Raw genomic sequence first — 21,680 nt, forward strand, 5'->3', positions numbered from 1 at the left:
AAGATTTCAACTGTAAGTCTAGGGACAGGCATGCCATGGAGGTGACACATTAAATCCCAGGGAAGATGAATGCTGCTGCTGAGGTGACCCCTGCCAGTCGAAAAAGCAACATTCCGAGCAGAGTTCCCTTCATCTCTCCCAGCTGATGAAGGCAAATCTGTGTCCCAGGCATGCTGCCTGGTGTATATGTGTGTTTTGGGGAGAAGAGAGTATAAAGGGAAAATGGGAGATAAAAAAAATATATATATCAGTAAAGCACAGAAAAAAATCTGTTTTTTGTTTTGTTTTTTTTATACTACTTCTAATTCTGATAAAATTTCATGGGACAATGAAGGAAAGTGTGTCCTTTCAGTGCATTTCTCAGAGAAGCCTCATGCCACAGTCACTGACCTGGCAGGGCATTGAAGCACATAAAACTGGACAGCCTTCATCAGCTCAGACATTTCATTCAGAAAAGAGGATGCCAAAGTTGCCAAAATCCAGACACAGTGAGAGTTACCTGCCAACACTGGCAAACTGCAAGGACAGAGAATGAGTAGTAGCATGGGGATATTGAGCTGAGCGCTGCAGTACTTGCTGAGCAAGGCTGCTGGAGATGTGCCAGTTGAGCGTGCGTATACGCCCCTTTATTCCATGAACGGAAGGACTGATCAGTCAGCTTTCATTTAACAAATACAAACAAAAAAAAGTGAATGCTTTGCCAAACTTATATGCATGCTTTGCTGCTCTGCTTGTGACCTAGGATTGATGGTTATTACTGTAGCCCCTGATTAATGATTATAGATGCATGTAAAGCCACTTGCTCACTGTTCTCTGTGCCAAAGAGCTGTGTATTAACAGTAGTTAATGGGGCCCTTTTATCTCTTTGGTTAGGTTACATACTTAAATGCATCCAAACAAAAATCCCTCATGTATTGCCATTGAATGTCATTCGCTGTAAATGTCTTTCTTTGCCCATTCAGCTTGGTGGAAACAAACTCAGATAAAAATGAAAATCATGTTTTAAACTATTGCTGCAGGACGATCTTCAGTTCTCAGTTTGATTCGCTTTGCAATGATTATCATTTTTTGCATTTCAACAGAAAAGATTTGATGGTGACAGTTCTCAAGATTTGAAAGAGTGGCTTCACAGTCACTAAACACCAGATGGTTGCACTTGGTTAATGTCATATTTTTACATATTTTAATACTGATTAATGATGCGGACAACCCATATTGCAGATTTACTGAGCCCTGGTGCTGAGTCCGATGTTGTCATGGAGGAGGGGAGTGATGACAATGACAGCGAGAGGAACAGTGGGCTGATAGATGACATGGAGGAGGCTCTGACCCACGGCTCAGACACTTCAATGACAGGATGCCACAGTGACAAATGGGACATGCAGGACCAAGATGCAGACCATGACGATTCAAACAGAATGATAAGGTTAGCAGGATGTGAAGTGTGACAGCGTTCACTCAGCAGTAGTGGGGCTTATCCTAGGTCATTTGGGCAGACACTTCAACAAAGAGTCAAGTCTCAGAAGAACATTTATGATGATCTTTTTATGTTGCCTCAAATTTTGTATTCTAATTCTATTCTCTTCCCTCCTTTTGCAAAAGCTTCTGGCATGCAATACAGTAACATAGTAAATGATGGCAGATAAAGACCAAAATGGTTCATCTAGTCTACCCAGCAAGGTATTTAGGGTTGTAATTGCCACTCGATGTAGGTTACCCTTATTCCACGGACGTTCTTAAAAAGCCAGGATTTGCATTGGGTCTGTGACAATCTAAAGTTTATACAGAAATGAGAGGAGATATTTTGAGATGTTTGTGAGAACTTCTTCCTGATTACACAGATTATGGAGAAAATATGCAATACTTCTTGGCTCTTGTTCTGACATCTGAAGAAAGTTCCTACAGTATGTCATGTTGAAAGCTTATATACAACAATATCTTTGCAAATTTATATAATGTCCAATGTAAAGAAGAATCTGCAGGGAATCCAGGCCTTTTGCTTTTGGGATATATTATAGAGTAGTTGAAAGGAAAACTTTTTTTTTTAGATCTTCAGCTATACAGTTATACTGTAAAAAAAAACAAATACTATGATACCAAGTATAGTAATAAGTTACTTAAAAATTTGTGTGACATAATTTTACATTCGTACTTAGAGATGACAGCATAAAACTGAATGTATAATCTCATAAAACATTTTTTAGATAATTTAGTTGGTAATTTAACAAACAATCTCTTAAGACTTTTCTTTGTCATTATAATCTGTCTTTCATTTCTGAGGAGATATTAGTATTTGAAGCTGCTCCTGTTTGGCCAATCCTAAATCTAAATCGAGGTGCTGCTTTGGTTATCCACCAAATTCCCATGCAGGGATCACACTATAATACCTGTAAAAAACAAATATAACTTCACAGAGAAGAATTGAATCGGGGAAGGAGATTTTAAAGATTAAGAAGTGTATACTTAAAAGGTGCACATCTTGTATTGTCCCCACAAATATATGAAAACTCTTGGAACCAGAACAAGGAAATGTATTAATAAGACCAAAATAGGAAACATGTGTAGCGGAATAAGCACACTGATACTTCGAGTAATCCATCTGCCCTGCTGCTTTGATTTGTAAATGACATTTTTAAATACTAACTTTATTATTATTGTTATTTCAGTCCATCGGCAAGCAACAATATTCCTCTCATGAGAGTGGTGCAGTCTGTGAAGCACATAAAGAGGAAGAGCAGCAGTGTGATGAAAGAGAGTTGGATGGTCCACTATACAAGCAAAGATACGCTGGTAAGGGAAATGCTGGCCTGGCGCACATCACCTCTTGTACAACAGGCACAGCAATAATTCAGGAGAACAGAAGCCCTTCCAATGAAGCATACAGGCAAAAGGGCACAATTTTTTTTGAGAACAGCTAAACCAGAAACCCAGGAATTGCAATGAAAGAATGACTCGTCTAAGTAGATGATGTACCAAGTAACTTCCTAGATATATGTGGAGGTTTATTTCCTTGTACATTTATTTAGCCTTTAGTCTGAACGGGCAGGTTGGTAAATGTCCATAAAATTGTTACCTTTTTGATCTTTTGTTCAGTTGATCAAGTAGATACTGGAAGTTAGTTTATGATGAACAAACAGAGCCCATGCCCCACACATAACTGTCTTCAGAACACTTTGATAACTCCACAATGCTATATTGTGCTATGTTACATTTATATACTGCATTCCTTGAACAAAATTCCCCCCAAAGCTGTTTACAACAAAATATAAAAAGCATCATAAACACATAAATCATCAATAAAAAATATATATAACAATCAAAATATAAGTGTATCATCAGTAGCTTGAACCCATCCCACTCTCACTAGGAAAGCAAAGCTTCTAACAAAGAGGTCCCTAACCCCCATATAAAGCTTCCAGCACGCTCGGTGACCCCACACATTAACATCTAGCACTCCCTGTGATTTGCCCCTAAAACTTGACCTCCCAGCTCTCAAACTTTCATTCATTATTCGCTATGATTTATACCCAGGGTCCTCCCAGTCTCACATCCTGACCTTTTATGACTTTATCCCCACAATATTGGGGGGGGGGGGGGGACGGTAAACTATTCATTTAATTGTGGCAAGGTTTTGCTTTTCCCCATAGAGGCACACTGTAAAGTAGATCCCACAGTTCTTTGGGAAATTGCTGCATAATAAAGGAGGGGTCTTGACTGTAAAAATGCTGAAGTCCATATTCACAATCCAGCGAGCAAATTTACAGGGTCATTCATCAAAATGCATTATGACATTAACGCATGTGTTAACATAACACATGCGATAATAACTCTAGCGCAAGGTGCGAATGCAGATTTTGGGAAGAGGCGGGATTAGGAAGAAGTTTGGGTGGGATATATGAAAATGAGGGGCAATATCGCATGGTTTTAACACCAAGAATAACTACTCCTTTTTTCCTGGCGTTAAGCTGTGCGATATGGCCGTAATGCAATTCACAATGAATTTTTTAAATTGCATTTCGGCCATTTCTAGGCTGGGGAGAGAGAGAGAGAGCATCTGGGGAGGTCCTCACAGTGTGCAACTATTTATAGGCCTATAGGAGGGGCGTCTAATAGCTCGAGGCAAGGTGCTGGTGGTGGTTTAGTGTTTAGCGGCCAGTTTTTCATATAGAGTGAGACATACAAAAAGCACAGTACACCTCAGCGAAGATTTGACATCATTTGGAGTGAGGAAAGTCTCACAAAGATGAAAATTTTATACTGAGTTATCTGAGCCTAGCTTGATGGTACCCTGTGATAGAGTCCATCCCCAAACCCTAGCCCACCTCTCTGTCTCTCTCTCTCTCTCTCCTCCCCTCCCCTCCCCTCTCCCCCCCTCTCCCCCTCCCCTCCCCAAAACAGGATTTGGGGATTTGTGATAAGTATCACAAATCCCAGTTCAGACATATCGCACAGCATAACGCCAGGAAAAAAGGTGTCGTTATTTTCGGCATTAAAACGTGCGATAATATGTATTATGCTATTGCATACAACGTTAAACACCCCTCATTTTCATAAACTCCTCCCTTTTGACTAAAGTTTTAAAATTTGCATATGCATCTTGCGATGCGTGTTTTATTGTGGGCATTATTGCGTTTTTGCAGGCACTAGGGCCCTGATGCCCTAATGCGATTTGATGAATGACTCTGATAGCCAGCTAAATTCTAGCTAGTTATCTTATTAGCTGGCTAGAATTTATCCGGATAAGTGCCTAAATATTCATTTAGTTGGCTAACTTCTGAGTTAGCGGGCTAAATGCTTTTGAATATGGTCCTCATTATTATCATGAGAAGATAGCCAACTCTTAAAGGATTTCAGTAAAAAAAAAACAAAAAAAAAACATTAAAAAGGGAAAACATGGGATAAAATTCATAAACTCCAAAAGGTAGATTATATAACAAGAGTTCTATTTTATTATGAGCTCCTAATAGAAAATGTTGCACTGGAGGTGGACCCTTGGCCTGCTACAGGATTGGTACAGCCCTCTGGTCGGACCCAGAGAGCGCCTGCCACCAGGAGGCGGAGCACACAAGGAGACAGGCTAGCTGGAGCTTCACCTATAACAGGCTGGGTTTCCACAGGTTGAGCCCTTGGGTACCCGGAATGCCTGGACTTAGGTGGTGTGCCCACCACGAGCAAGGGTGCACGGCTGATGCAGAGTGGGTGAGCTAGACCTGAACCGGAAGCTTCGGAGACCTCGGGAAGGCAATAATTCAGAGAGGTTCTCCAGATGAGACAGGCAGCGCCTGCAGGTCTAGCTACATGTAGACTGCGGTTGTTATCCAAGTACGTTGGTCCAGTGGTCACCGGGGGCCAGAAGAGAGTGTCCAAGTGAAGCGCAAGGGTCAGAGCCAGAGTATCAGTCCAAGAGAGGTCAGCCAAAGCAGGGGTCAATAACAGAATCAGTCAGTGCATAGTCGAAACAAGCGAGGGTCGGTTCCAGGTGGCAGACAGTAGAGTGGTCAGGCAGGCAGTGGTCAGTTCCAGGCGGCAGGCAAGAGAATGGTCAGGCAGGCTGTGATCGGTTCCAGGTGGCAGGCAAGAGAATGGTCAGGCAGGCAGAGGTCAGTACCAAGAAGTCAGTCTAGATAGGTACTACTTGGGAAGGACAAGGCAGGCAGAGGTCAGTAACAAGAAGTCAGTCTGGATAGGTACTACTTGGGAAGGACACAGGAACAGGAGACGCTGGAACAGAGGCAAACTATCACACCAATGGTGTCAACCCGATTGCCAAGACAGGGATCAGGAGTTTGAGCCCTGCCTTATATATGGAGCCTCAGTGATGTCAGCGTGCGCCTCCTGGGGTTTTCCCACGCTGCTCCCTTTAAGAGTGGAGAGGTCGGCCACGCGTGCTCGAGTGCCTAGGGGCGGGGCCGAGCCGGCTGAAGATGCGGAGCCCTGACGGGAGCTCCGCTGTGAGGCCTGCAGGGATGGAAACGCCGAGGGTCACGATGAGTGATGGGGACACCGGGGGTTCGCAGCAGCAGGCAAACTGCACTTGTGGAAGGTAACGCCAGGTGAGCAGGCCCAGTCGCAGCACCCATGCGGCCAGGACACACAGCAGAAAACAGAATCCCAATTTCTATATAAGAGAGAGGATTCATTTTAGAGGTTAAGTCACAGGGTGGCAGTGGTTCTGTTTTTATTTTTAAATTTTTTATTTTTTTTTTAATTATAGGGACATGTAACATCTTGTAAAAGGTTAAAAAAAAATATTAATCCCATTTTTCCCATTCTTTCAAAGAAAAGAAAGGGCCCTACTATAGAGGTCAATGTACTAACCCACAAATTTTTCCATGGGTTATTGACTTATTTCTGCAGAAGTTTCCTAAGGATGCAAATAAGCTCTGAGCTCATTTGTATGCATAGCAAACTTTTGCGAGAAATGTTTAGTGTGTTGCCCTGGCCAGGAATTTTGCAAGTTCCCAGTTGTGACAACATGTGATGGTGGCCCAGGATTATTGGGACTGCTGTGATGTTAAAGTGGCATGTGACCTGTCTGAAACCCCTCTCCCAGCCCCCATTTTTCCAATACTCCCTGGTAGTCCAAGTGACCCCCCCCCATCTTTGACTCCGATCCCCTTTTAGACCATACATGTAAAAAAGTGTCATTTGCCCCCAAAATGAGTGAAAGCTACAATCTGCCTCCCCACTTTCCCTGCTCCCCCAACAATGATTATCTTATAGATGAAGTTATTTTCTGGGGGCAGAAGCCTTCCCCACCAACTCCCATTTTGGAAAATAGTGCCAACTGACCCTGTTCACGCATTTACTCCATACATTTTCCAGTATGGTGCCAGCATATCAGGAGCAAGTGGGACTTGCTCCTGTCCCCAGAAGGCTACCCCATCTATGGCAGGGGATGGGGTAGAGGGGTAGTAAGGCTCCAGATTGGACCTTTCACTCATTTTAAGGGTAAGGGGATGGAGATTTTAAAAAATACATCATTTTTTTCTACATTTACAGCCTGTGGAAGGAATTAGGGTTGGGCGGTGGTCGTCAGATGGCCATTTGGCCCCTTTAACATTGCATGATGGTGCACGCAAATCACAGCGACGCTGGGCCATCCGCAAACATGATGATATCTCATTGAGGTGTAGCTATCTCTTTTTTTTTGCGAAAAAAAGCTTTTTTGCATGCCATCGTTCACAAATTCACATCTTAATGAATTGTTTTGCATGATTTTGCATTGAAACATCTCATTAATGTGGGATTTAAATATACCTTCACATGTAGTAAGCTATGTACCAAAGTTTACTATTGCAAATCCAACTTTTGTGAAGTTTTTTTGCAAAGGGGGGAGCCTCATGCCAAAAGTAGCATAATATGCCAAAATGTTTAGTTTTGTGCATTTCTGGTCGTTTCATTTCTAATTATTTTGCATCCATTTGTTCCAGAGGAAAAGACATTACTGGAGGCTGGACAGTAAATGTATTACACTTTTTCAGAATGACACTGGAAGCAAGTATTACAAGGTAATGGGGCCCAGCTCCCTTCCCCCATTTCTTCCTAACCTTTCCCAGCTTGCCTACATGTGAATGGAGTGTCAAGTGTGACCAAAGCAATCGGCTTATGGAGGCAGACATGTTTTCAGGCCCTCAATGCTACTAATGTCTAATGCACCACTAGTGTCTTCTGTAGCAAGAATTGAGTAGAAGGGATATAATGCAAACATTTAAGCATCTGCAGGCATTCTAATTTTCTAAATCTCATTTAAGAAGAAAATAAGATAATGTAAAAACTTTAATGATTATACAAATATAACTAGAAATGCAAAAGTAGATTACTTTTATTATGCTGCAAATTAACTTGTTACATTAAAACATGGGTGGGGTATCTTTTGTAGATGAAGGGCCAAATTAGCAGTCATTAGCCACTTAGGGGCCGATGCAATAAATTAGCGTAGAAAGCGGGCACTGAACAGTCAGCGTCTGCTTTCTTAACGCGCCCCAGGCACCCCCAAGGGGTGCCTGGGGCGCGTTAATATTTTAATATAAATTAGGGGTCATGTTAGCAAGGAGGCTTCCTTGCTAACGAGAACCCAATTGGTTTTCGTGACTCGGCCGTCCGCCGGCAAGGAAAACCCGGCGTCAGTTTTCCTGACTGGCGGATGGCCGAGTCACGAAAACCGACACCGATAGACCCAGCATCTGTTTTCCTTACCAGTGGACGGCCGAGTCACAAAAACCCATGCCGAGTTTATTGGCGTCGATTTTCCTGACCGGCGGATGGCCGAGTCTTGAAAACTGACGCCGATAGACCCAGGGGGGATTGATTAGCGCCTATTCAACCCGTGTCCGAGTGCGAGTTATACAGTGCGCTCAGCTGAGTGCACTGTATGGCACCGGCCCTTTAATGGGTTGCATTTGCAGGAGTGTGGATGGGGTTTGAAAGTGAAGGCAGTAAAAACACAAGTATTAGGAGGTGTGAGATTGTCCCATCCTCTCCATCCCCATTCTTAGCACTTTCTGCAGTCCATCCTCACAGTTCTATGCCCTCCAAACGATCCTTAGTTGCTCTCTTCCTCTCCCTTCCATCACCATTATCTCTTCCCCATAGACTATCCTCATCTCTGTTTTTTTTGCAAACCAGTAAAAAAAAAAAAAGAGGGATTTTTAACATACTTGTTGGGAGGTTGTTTCCCTTTTAAGAGCAGGAGCCCCATGGTTCAGGGCATTATTCAGGTAAATGTTTATTTTTAGCCCAGGACAGTTTAAAAAACAAAAACACCTTGCAAACACACCTGCTCCTGATCAGCTGTTCTGTGAGGAGCAAAAACAGCTGTTCGCCACTGGTGAAGGGTTGGAGGCAGAAGAGGTGCTGCAGTCACAAAGACCCACAGGAGTACTGGTACAGGCAAAGCATGTGAGGTAGAACAGTGGTAATGAAAAGTAAATGTTCTTGCTCTGACCAGGGGTGCCAGAGAGAGCATGGTGGAAGCAGCTGTTTGAGGGAGTGTTAGAGCAGTGGTGGGAGCAGAGCAGGAGTTCCTGTCATGATTAGCTGGTTCCAGTGGTTCCAGGGGTCTTGCTACGGGCCAGATGAAATTAAGCAAAGGGCTAGACGCAGCTCACAGACCGGAGGATCCCTATCACCAGTGGTCAGGTTCCAGGTTGGTGACAAGAGTTTCCTGGTCATTGTGTAAGAGTGCTTCAAGGGTTCTCTGTGGAGACAGTCCAGTTGGTGACCATGAAGAAGCAGAAAGATAATAGCAGCATAATAAGATTGAACTAATCAGATTTGTAGAAATAGCCAAGACTGTAGGAATGCCGAAGTATGTCAAAGCTCAGCATTAAGTTTCGCTTCTGCCTTCTGGGCTCAACCTACAAGAAATCTTGAGGTCCACATTCAGACACAGTCCGAATAGCAAAGTTAGCCATATAAACTTATCCGGCTAACTTTGGAGGTACATTCAATAGTGTAGCCGCACTATTGAATATAGCCGTCTATTTTAAAGTTAGCTGGCTAACTTTAGGGCAGTTCTTTGGCCCAACCAGACTTAGCCAGCTAATTCATCCGGCTAACTCTGAATACTGGAGTTAGCTGGCTAACTCAACTCCTCCCAGGTATGCTTCTGGAACACCCCCAGTTTATCCAGCTAAATTCTAGTCACCTAACTTATTAATCAGCAAGGATTTAGCTGGATGTGTTCCCAAATATTTATTTAGCTGGCTAACTTGTGTGTTAGTCGGCTAAATGCTTTTGAATATGGACCTCCTTATGACTTTCAAGAATGCAATATTGTTAGCATATATGAGATAAAATAATAGTACTAACCAATTGAAAAATGTCATGCTTACAAAGAAACTAACTCATGGATGTGCAGGTTTGTCAACCGAAGAGCTTTTGAGTTTTGCATTTATCTTACTCAGCATTGCTCCATAAGATATCTTACTAATAAAATAGAATTTTTGTTATCTGTCAGTATTCAATGTTTATTCTTACAGTGAGAAGTGTCCACAAATGACCTAGCTTGACCTGGCCGAAAATCACCACTGCTTATCCCTTGTCTTAAAACACAGACTGCCCTATTACAATGAGGATGGACATTTTTTTGTCCTGAAGGTTTATCCCATTTCCTTTGGCCTACCAGCTAATTCACAACTGACTCTTTCTAGGACTGTGTGCCATAGCTATGTTTTTCCTTCATTTTGAAACCCCTCTAGTTTTAGCTCAGCTATAGAAGCAATAATCCTCATCCATGGACTCATGATGGGACCATCCACTGGCAGCAACAATGTTTGGCATGTGGAAACATAGATGAGCGTCCACCAAAAGTTCCCTTTCACTCTAGGTTGACTGAAAAGAATTAAATATTGCTGTCCTCAGTCTTAATGATCACACCAGAGTAAGAAAACAATTACCTCAGTGTTCTTGAACAACTATGGAACTCTTCAGTAATAATTCAGTCGTCTTAGCAGAACATTAGTTCAATTTAACCCCATAGCAAAATATGGGGCAGTAGCTTGATAATTGAAAGTGAGGAATTAAGCTAACTTGTCAATAAACTCTTCCATGCCACTATATAAGATATGTTCTTGAGCTGTCTCAGTGTTGATACTTTTAAAACACTGTGGGTGAATGAAACAAGGTCAGATAAATGTAGCACAGCTGATCCCAGTCTCAAAAAAATTCCCTATAATCACAGACTATTTGATATTAAACCAAACTTCATGGCAATTACAGAGTCCTGGATAAAAAAAATCTGATACAGTCATAAAAAAACAAATATCAAACAAAAATTACGATATATTTTCAATTCCCAGAATAAACAGAAGAGGTGGTAGATTACTACTAATTATACAAAAAAATTCAAATGTAAAAGGCAATCCATCACACCTCCGACAAATCGCGAAATCGCCATTTTTGAAACTAGTAATATTCAAATCTGCCTCTTATACTGCCCACCCAGCTTATTAGAATTAAACATCTCCCTATTAATAGAATTTCTCACAGCTCACCTAAATACATCAAAACCCACCATCGTACTAGGGGATTTCAATCTTCACATGGACTCAATGCCCTTATCCAATACCTGCCAGACACTAATAGACATTGGGCCTCATTTTCTAAAGTATCGCAGGCCTGCGATACTTTAGGTAATGAGGGGCGGAGGCCCGAAACGGGGGGTGGTCCTGCGCTAGCCGTCAGCGATCACACCGCCGCAGTGCGATCGCTGCCGGTTTCGCACCCAATAGTGCCACCATAGAAGGTGTAGCTATTGGGCGTGAAATAGGACGCGAAAAGGCCCTTACCTTTTCGTCGTCCACGGTGTCTTCGCAGAGTGGCCCCGGTGAAGCCCCGACTCCTCCTCTTCCGGGGCAGACTCCGCCCCCATCTTGGTATCGCATGCGATCCGTCTGGTAAATTACCCCCTTTATGAATTCACTAGGATTTAAACTCATAACAGATAAACCCTCACACAGAGCCGGACACTCTCTTGATCTAACTTTCATAAACATCAGCTTCCTTCAAGATACAAACACAAGCTATACACAAATCCCATGGTCAGATCACTTCCTTATTCAATCTACATTAATATTCTCAAAAACAACAGAAATACTAAAAAAGGAACCTATGGTCATTACATACCGCCCCCCATTTAATACTGAAAAACAAGATACAAGATGAACTTAAATCATTTAATTACCCTGACAGCAATACAGCAACAACAGCCTGGATCAACTTGACAAATAAATTAGTGGATAACATAAACCTCCAAAAAACCATATGCACAAAGGAATCGAAACAAAAAAAACCCTGGTATACCGAACACATAAAGGAAATGAAACAAAAACTTAGGAAAAAAGAAAAAGATTGGAAAAACAATAAAACAGCTGAATCCCTGACTCAATACAGAAAAAAATTAGCATACTACAAAAAATCAATTCTCGAAGCTAAAAAGAGTTACTTTAGCACAAAGATAGAAAAATACATGAATATCTGAAGAACCCTATTCAAAATAGTCAATAATCTAACCAAGGATACTACGAATTCCTCAGATAACTTACCTGAAAATAGAAGCAATGAAATAACTCGATTTTTTAGTGACAAAATTGAGAACCTACGAACCAAAATACCAAGGACACCCAAACAAGAGATTAAAATGTGTAAAAGAGATATGACGCAATGGTCCAAATTTGATGAGATATCAAACCTTGAGGTCAAGAACATGCTTAGACAACTAAACCCCGCCCCACATAAAATAGATGCATTACCCATATTGGAACTAAAAAGGTTTCCCGACACCGCCCCTACTCTTGCGAATATTATAAACTCTTCTCTAGAAGAAGGTTACATGCCCGATATACTAAAAGGAGCAATCATCAAACCAATATTAAAGAAAAAAAACATGGACCCCCTAACACTAGCGAACACTATAGGCCAGTCTCCAACCTACCACTAATTGCAAAATTAATTGAAAAAACAGTTCAAAAACAACTATCTGAACACTTAGAAAATAACAATATCCTATACCCATCACAACATGGCTTCCATAAGCACTACAGCACTGAAACTGTTTTACTTGCACTAACAGATAATATACTAAGAGGATTTGACAGTGGAAAACATTACATTTATCAGCAGCATTTGACACAGTGAATCATGAAAAACTAATCAAAAGACTTGAAGAAATATGAATACACGGTATCACAATCACATGGTTCAGGTCATTTCTAACCAACAGAATATTTCAAGTACAAGTTAATAACACTCTAACTGGAAAAATAACCCTAAAAACAGGCGTTCCACAGGGATCGGCACTTTCAGCGACACTCTTTAACATATATCTACTTCCACTATGTAATGTAACATATATGTACTTCCACTATGTAATGTGTGATTCCTAGCCCTTGCAGGGCTAGGAATCACACATTACATTTACGCCGATGACATTCAATTAATCCTACCAATAGAGGACACCATTGAAAAAACAATAAGTTTAGCCATTATGTATCTTGACATAATAAAACAACTACTAAACCAAATGGAACTGGTAATTAACATTGATAAAACTGAATTCTTACACCTAGAAAGAAAGAACATAAACATTACGCAAACTCCAATAATACTCGACAGCAACCAAAAAATTGATTTAGCCGAGAAGGTACGCAACCTCGGTGTCATAATTGATACAGAGTTAAACCTCAAACAGCACATATCACTAAAGGTTAAAGAAGGGTATGCTAAACTTATGGTACTCAGAAAGCTAAAACCATTACTGTCTCTGCCAAACTTTCGCAATGTGCTTCAATCACTAATATTTGCAAGCACTGACTACTGTAACGCACTACTGCTTGGTTTACCTTACACTACGATAAGACCACTGCAAATATTATAAAACTCCGCAGCGAGAATTCTTACTGGAAAAAGCAAAAAAGATCACATCACAGATACATTAGCCAAACTGCATTGGCTACCAATCGAACAAAGAGTTCAGTTCAAAACACTTTGCACAATACACAAATTGATTTACGATGAAAAAGCAGAATGGCTGAACACAGCACTTCGAGTTAGGTCTAGAGGAAGTGTATAAAGAGGAGGCAACAAAACCCTGCACGGAGCGGCAGTAGCCACAGAGGCATTCACGGAGCGGGATGCCAGTGGTTGGTGTTCCACCTTCACGGAGCGGAAGGATGGAGGTCTGCCATCTCCATATTTAAAAAAAACCCAAAAAAACAGGGGTGGGCAAGAGTATGTAAAATTAACGAAGAGTTCATAAGCTATAGGTATTACCAATTATTAGGCTTATTCAATATTTGTTGATAGATAATGTGACTTTCAATGCATACTTCACTTTCAATACATATCCAACATAGCTCTCTGCTTCAACAGCAGAGGAGAAGAAAAACTAATACTTCACGCATATCCAGCATAGCTCTCTGCTTCAACGGCAGGGGAGAAGTAAAACTAATATTTCACGCATATCCAGCATAGCTCTCCGCTTCAACGGCAGGGGAGAAGTAAAACTAATAGTTCACGCATATCCAGCATAGCTCTCTGCTACAACGGCAGGGGAGAAGAAAAACAACCAATAAGGGCTGAATAACATAGTCTGGGTAAATAAATAAGTATGTGTGTAGCTTGCTTATTGCTAATCAAGCTTGATATTGCTAATCAAGCTTGATATTTCACTTGGATGCAGCTCCATCACTGCTCTCTGCATTAATGGTGGGGGTGAAAGGGAAATAGAACCAAAGGTTACTAAGAGCCAAGAGAAACAGATAAGTATGAGAAAAAAAGAAGTGTGAGGCTTGCTGGGCAGACTGGATGGGCCGATTGGTCTTCTGCCGTCATTTCTCTGTTTCTATGTTTCTATATGTTTCTATACCACATAGAAATTTAAGATCAGCAAACAAAGCTCTCTTAACCATTCCATCTGTAAAAACAGCAAGACTAACCCAGGTTAGGGAACGTGCACTATCTCTGGCTGGTCCCATATTATGGAACACTATGTCCCTCGATCTAAAACTCCAGAGAAATTATAAACTTTTCAAAACAAACCTCAAAACCTGGCTTTTCAAACAAGCCTTTTACAAAGAGAACGGCTTAAGCAAATAAATAAGGAAGGGCAGGCATAGAGCACCCAGCACATAATCTCCAGATATCTACCTGGAAATTATTTTTATCCCACAGGTAATCATAGTCAATAATCCGAAATGATGAAAATCAACCACATGTACTCTCCCATGTGAATTTCATTAATGAAATTCCATGTCATAAACCAAATAGGACTTAATGTTTATTTGTTACTGGATACTATTGGCACCCTCCTTGTTAAGTACGATATTTTTCTTTGCTATATGTGCCCTATTGTAAACCGTTATGATGGTAAATAATTTTCTCACAGGACAAGCAAGATGGTAGTCCTCACATATGGGTGACATCATCAGTATGGAGCCCAATCACGGAAAACTTCTGTCAAAGTTTCCAGAACTTTGACTGGCCCCTACAGGGCATGCCCAGCATGGCACCAACCCTGCAGCCAGCAGGGGTCCCCCTTCATTCTTCTTTTTTCCGCGCAGCAGTGGCCTCGCGGTTTAGGAGCTCTGAAGAGATTCCTGACAGGAATTTTCCTCACGGACTTAATTAAAATTACTTCACCCCACAGGGGTCCCTCCTCTAACTTTTCTCAAGCCGCGGTACTTCGGTAAGTTTTTCACTGTTTTTCGTCGATTACCGTCGAGTTTGGCCCTCGCGGCCTACTGGCCATCAACCATACCCCAGCTCAATTTTTCTATGGCCATGGCGTCGGGTTTTCGTCGGTGCCCGGACTGTACTCGTACCATATCTATTACAGACCCTCATGGAGTCTGTGTAATGTGTTTAGGCCATGAGCATGATGTTCTGACTTGCACCAAATGTGCCCTTATGACACCGAAAGGTCGCAAGGCCAGAATGGAGAAGATGGGACTTCTTTTCCGTGCTCACACCCTGACGCCGTCCATCGCATCGACGTCATCGGAACCGGCACCGTCGAAGTCGCACCAGCATCGACAACCGTCCGGTGACCGCCCGCCATCGACGTCTTCACAGCCATCGACTCCCGTTTCTCCCCCTCAGGATCGAGGGGATCGTAGGGAGAAGCATCGCCATCGGCATCGTAAGTCTCGGACCGTCGAGGGAGCGAAATCATCGACCTCGCCACCGTCCGAGCCACCATAGAAGAAGCCCCATCCAGGAGCAGCACCGACCACTCCTGTGACCGGGACATCGAGGCCACCCTCACCCGATCGGGGTTTGGGAGTCGTGATTCCGCCTGTAAAGGTGGTCCCTCCAACTGTGCCTCAGCCTCCCTCTTCCATCACAGAGCCGGAGTTGATTGCCCCAGGTCTCCGGGAAGAACTGGACCAGCTGGTCCAGGAGGCCATCGACAAGGCAATGCAACGACTCCAGGTCCCTCTGGCACAGACACCGACACCGAGAGTGGAACCGGTCATCGACCCGATTCAAGCAGCGCTGGCACCGCTGCTATCCCGGATGGAGGCGCTCATGACAGCCCTTCCACCGGTAATTCCCGGGTCTCCGATGGCTCCGGTGCGCTCTCCGATGACTTCTTCATCGGGAGGAGAAACACCGTTCCGCATTCTTCCTTCGGGGGTATTGCCTCAGCCATCGATGCCATGTTGTCCCTTGCCACCCATTCATTCATCGGGGGCACCGTTTGCGCGAACAAAAGTATGCGCGCGCTGTTTTTTAAAATGTACCCCAGAATGCGCATATTGCTTTTGAAAATTCACTACATATCGGGATCTATGCAATAAAACTCATGCCAAAATAATTTCAGCATTTAAAGTAGATAAAAATTTAACATGCATATTAAAAAGGCCACTTAGTGGACTATGTAATAAGTTTTAGCTGTTAGTGAGTCCATACTGTTATTATGCATGTTAACCTGAAAATGCTTTGGCTAAATAACATGATCATGTTTTTAAGTAGTATGAAAGTTAAATAGCCTGTGCATGCTAAACTGTTTTGAACTACTACTGGGAGAGTGGTCTAAAATGTAAATAATTAAATTAACAGGGTATGTGTGGTTCTCTTTTTCTTAAAGCTCTGTGTCTCTTGATGCAAAACTCTTTATAATTAGGCCTGAAACATGGGGCTGTGTGCTATTGTTGAGGGCAAAAAAGGAAGAGTAACTAGGCCCCAGAAAAATATGTGAAAGAGCAGAAAAAACTTCCAAGAAAGGAAAGTACAAACCAAAAGCATGTATCTCAGAAGTTTGCCAAGGTGCTAGAGGAAGAGGTGGAAGAAAGTGAAGCCTGCCAGAGAGCTGCCAAGTCACTTGTTTGCAACTAAGGATTGCCTATGCTTATCCCATGCTCTTTTGTAGTCTGTTACTGCAATGATCACAACCATGTCTTTTTACTTTATGGTAATTTGTGGAACAGCCTTTTATTAGAGACAGTAAAAGCATTGTACCATTTACATTGTGGAGTGTACAAAGTTTGTACCCTTTCAATAGCATGCATGCTAAAAAACTAACACTCAAACTATAAAAATGGTTTTCAAAAATGTCCCCTGATTATACAGCACACTATTGTTAGCATGTACAAAATGGTTTTAACATGTACATTAAATTGAATGCATTGTCCCTTTTATCTTTCAAGTATTGATAAAGAGCATTCTATAATGGGATAGTCTTAGTCCATTACAATGGGGGCTAAATTTGGAGGTATATTCAATAGTGCAGCTGCACTATTGAATGTAGCCAGCTATCAAAGTTAGCAAGACTACTTTATCCAGCTATATTTGGGATAGCTCTTTGGCACGACCAGATTTAGCTGGATAAGATATCTAGCTAACTGAATAAGTTATTTGGTTAACATAACTCCTCCCTGAATTGCTCCTAAGTTATCTGGCTAGATAACTAGTGAGTTATCTGGCTGAATATCTCTGAATATGGACCTCCATGCCACTGCACGGTATAATTTGCTGATAACCATTAGTACTTTCAGTTCATATTTGCTACACTTCCCCCTTTTTTAAATTGATTTTAAAATGATTTTGCTAAATTTGTACAAAACATTTTTTCTTTGTGTTTTATTTTCATTGTTGGATTTTTTTTTTTTTCCCCAGGAAATTCCACTCTCTGAAATTTTATGCCTGGAGCCAGCAAAACTGTTTACTTTACTGCCCCCTGGGGCCAACCCCCACTGCTTTGAAATCACCACAACAAATGCAATCTATTACGTAGGGGAAAACCCGGTGAGCCCCTCTAACAGCCCTCCTGGTAACAACGTTCTCACCAGTGGTGTGGGCCTGGATGTGGCGCGGATGTGGGAGATGGCCATACAGCACGCCCTTATGCCTGTCAATCCCAAAGGAGCCTCCACTGGAGCAGGCCACAGTCAGCACAGTAAGTCTGCCCTCCTGCGTCCTCTGCAGTCTAAGTCATAGTAACCACCGAGAAAACAAAAACAGTTAAATGGAAAGGTCTATCCTCTGCATACTTCAGAGTATTTCAAATCTTTATTTTAAACTAGCGGTACCCGGCCACACGTTGCAGTGGCAGAGTCAGGTTCTTTACCCTCCCTCCCCCTTCCCCTTGCTCATTTACCTCAGTCACTCATCCTCCTCCCCCTTGGTCACTCACCCCTCCCCCCTTCCCTCCCCTGTCCCCACTCCAACTCTCTCTTCTCACACTCACCTCTCCCCTCATTCTCCCACCACTGACACTCACCTCACTGTCACCTCCCCCCCTCCCACCTCCCACTCCCCTCACTGTCACCTCCCCCCGCCTACTGCCTACCGTTCAGATCAGAAAGCCTTTGTCTTTCTATTTCTATTGGTGTCCCCGAGTGGCATAGTAAGGGAAAGGGCCGTCGGCGCCATGTTGATTGCTAGCAGCCGACGGCCGTAGTGCAGGAGATGTGTCCCGGGCGGGTCCTGGCCCCCCGCTGGAGCCTCCCAGACTTCTGTCAGGTTTTGTGTGTGTTGTGAGGGCCTGGGAAGTAAATAAATTTGGCATGTGTGTGGGGGGTGTGAGGAGGGTGGTTTTGTGTGTGTTGGGAGGCTGTGGGAAGTAAATCAATTTGGCATGTGTGTGGGGGGGCGTGAGGAGGGTGGTGGGTGTATTTTCTCTGTAAAGTTAATAGTTATCTTCCGGCGAAAAAAGTGCGCGAATGTGTTAAAATGGAAGTGAAATGTGGACCTGGACTGGCGAAATGATTAGTGTAGCATATGTTAGTGTAAGGTGTAACAGATGGTGCTTACATCCAGCAGATGTCGCTGTTTTCTGGAAAAAAATTTTAAACCTATTTTACCTGTCACAGGTGTGACATATCTGTAATGTAAGTACAGAAGAACCTTCCTGTATGCGAAATGAAGGTTGTGTCCAAATTTGAAAGCAATCGGTTCAGTGGTTTCTGAGACTAGCGATTTTGTCCAAACTATTTAACATTTTTATTTATATAGATTATTTTAAGACGCTCCATTGCTATTCCTTGACACTATCCATAGGAGTCACCCGTGCTAGCCGGAATGATAGATGAACTCTTGCGCACTGAACCAAATTAGACTGTATTGAGGATGTCACAAATGACCTTCTGTGTTGCATAAACTAATCAGATACCACTGTTTAGGAGACTATTTGTGACTTTCCTCCAAATGAGTCTGCTCCTTTGAGTTAAAGGGGGATAACATCTTAAACAATTTCAAAAATAGTGATTTAACAATATTTTATAACAGCTTGCATAGTGGTAAAATCTGTGTGTATACAATACAGACAGACTTTGCTGAGTCTTTTCAAAGGACTGTAATTGCCACCTTCTATCTCGTCTGGTAAGCTTACACAGTTCTTCTGCTACAAATCCTTCTAGAGGGATCCTTTACTGTCCATCCGAGAACTCTGTCTTCCCTTTATTTGGGATTCAACATTGTTGCCCATGGATCCATCGAGAGCTGTTGCTGCCATCTTCTTCTTGGGCTGTGCTTCCCCTGTACTTCTGGAAGTTGTCTATCAATCTTAAATCCCAGAGATCCATTTCAGGAGAAGAGGACTGCCCTTCAAGAAGAACCAAACACTTGCCAGCCTCTCAAGTTGTTTTACCATTTGAAAAGCTGTCCCTGCAAGGATCTTTTGCCATCAGCTGCACTTACAATCCATCTATGATAGTGAAGAGCGTTTCAATAGGCATCAGTTGGAATCCTCCGCTGTCTCCAAGCTTTGCCTCCCTGAGCCTTACACCAACCTTGAAGCTGCTCTTCTGATTTAAGTTTGAGGAACGTTACATCAACCAAGTATTTCTTGGAGATCTTCCACAGAGAAACAATATCCTGTGTAGATTTGAGCAACTATATCCATCAATTACCAAGGTCCTTTAAATTTACTGCAGTATAGGAACCTGCTGTTGATAACCCTGAATTTCACGCTGCCTGTTAACCGTAAGCTCACACAATATCTACTATCAAGTGGTATAACACCGCTTCTCCTAGATCAGCTTGTCTTCACCTGAGTACTATCCATTGCAGTTTCTAGTTCCACCATTTACTTGCAGTACCAATGCCCACTTAAGAGCAAGGGGTAATCTGTAGGTGTGGCTATGCATTTTTCTGGTATACCACCTTCACCTCTAAGAATCCAGCAATGATGCCCTAATCTACTATCTTCACCATTGCTAATAGCAGGAAGACGACGTTAATGTGTTCCTCACTTCTGTCTCGATTAAATAAGAACTAAAAACCGGACTAATACTTCAAGATGCTACTATTACATCTGTGCCTTCAGTTCAATCATGGGTCATGCCTTCTGAGTTTTATTGTGTCTGTGTACAGTCTTCAGTATATTTCAACGCTTCTTCATTTCAGCTCCTTCCAAGCATCTTGAGATCCTGTGTTTGACCCCCAAATTCCCCAGCTGGTATAGAAGATATGCCTTCTTGCCTTCAGCCAAAGAAAAGAGGCTAAAGAGGGGGGATTTGAGGAGGGGGTGCTGTTGCACTCGCTGCCACAGGACAGGTCCACAAGCAGCTCCCTCACCTTCCCCGACACCACTCTGGCCCGACATTGCCAGCCCCTGCTCCCGAAGTGGCTCAGATTCCGCCGCCACTGCTGCTCCTGCTGTCAGCCACTCCTATGGGGCCTGGATGCCGCCAACACCTCTGGGCCCTCTCCTGCAGCCTGATGCTGCTGCTGCCAGTTGGCTCGGGTTTTCTGTGTGGCAGGAGTGCCACTGCCGATCTTCACGGCAGGGAGGGCCACCGCTGATTCATCTCCCTTGCAGCAAGGAGCCGCTCCTGATGTCTCCTCTTTGCGGTTTGCACTGCCTCCGCTGATGCTGCCTTCTCTCCCCTGCATTGGGTTTCTCTAGGCATGCGCGTGCGCACCTCTGCACTTCATTTAAAGGGCCAGTGGCGGGAAAAGCCCCGCAGCCCCAACGGATGATGTCATCTTCCTGTGCCTTGTCCAGCCCTATAAAAGGGCTCAGCTTGTTCTCCTCACTGCCTTCTCATGGATCCTCACAGTTGTCTGTGCTTCCTTCACCATGCAAGGTTCTCTGTGGTCTCCACCTGTCTTGATGGTCTTCATGTTTGATGTTCCTGGTCTCCTGTGAAGTTTCCTGGTCCTGTTCTTCGTTGGAGCTCCTTCGTCGTCTCTTTGGTGTCCTGATGTTCCAGTCCTGGTCCTGATGTTCCTGTCTTCGGCTCTTCGTCCTGCTTCCAGGTTTCCTGCTCATCCACCTTTCCTGGCGTGCCACTGTCATGGTCCGTGACCAACCCATGGGGGTCTGTGTAGGGTGCTTCATGGCACAAGGCCTGTCTTCACATCTGCAGCGCAAGTCTCCGGAAGGCCTTTGCTTTTAATGCCGAGGTCTGAATCCTTGAATCTTGAGTCTTCAATCTTGTTCCCGGTCTTCGGAGTTCCTTGTTCCTGCTTCTGTCCATGCCCTAGACTCAAACCAGAACCTGCTCTGCTTCAGCAAAGTCCACGACCAGCCACAGGCGGCTGTGTAGGGTATGCCTCAGTGCAGGCCTCTCCTGAATCTTCATCATATTTCCAGTTGCAAGTCTTCACCTTCTCGTCTGGAGTCTGCTTTGCTTTCGGCGTGGTCCGCGATCAACCATGGGCGGCTGTGTAGGGTGCGTTGCAGTGCAGTACTCACCCTGTACTAGTGCCTGAATCCTCGTATGAGTCTTCCA

The 21,680-nt window shown here is 43.2% G+C and overlaps 1 protein-coding gene across 2 annotated transcripts in view; it reads left to right on the forward strand.

The window, feature by feature from the left end:
- The window catches only part of PRKD1 (protein kinase D1), a 558,208-nt gene that overhangs the window by 446,055 nt on the left and 90,473 nt on the right, over nt 1-21,680 (forward strand). For both annotated transcript variants that reach the window (XM_029599009.1, XM_029599010.1), the window contains exons 7-10: nt 1,222-1,426; nt 2,667-2,790; nt 7,434-7,511; nt 17,620-17,899. In XM_029599009.1, the coding sequence (XP_029454869.1) occupies nt 1,222-1,426; nt 2,667-2,790; nt 7,434-7,511; nt 17,620-17,899 (687 nt within the window). The remainder of the gene's footprint in view (nt 1-1,221; nt 1,427-2,666; nt 2,791-7,433; nt 7,512-17,619; nt 17,900-21,680) is intronic.

This window comes from Rhinatrema bivittatum, chromosome 4 (genome assembly GCF_901001135.1).
Source record: "Rhinatrema bivittatum chromosome 4, aRhiBiv1.1, whole genome shotgun sequence".
Lineage (NCBI taxonomy): Eukaryota > Metazoa > Chordata > Amphibia > Gymnophiona > Rhinatrematidae > Rhinatrema > Rhinatrema bivittatum.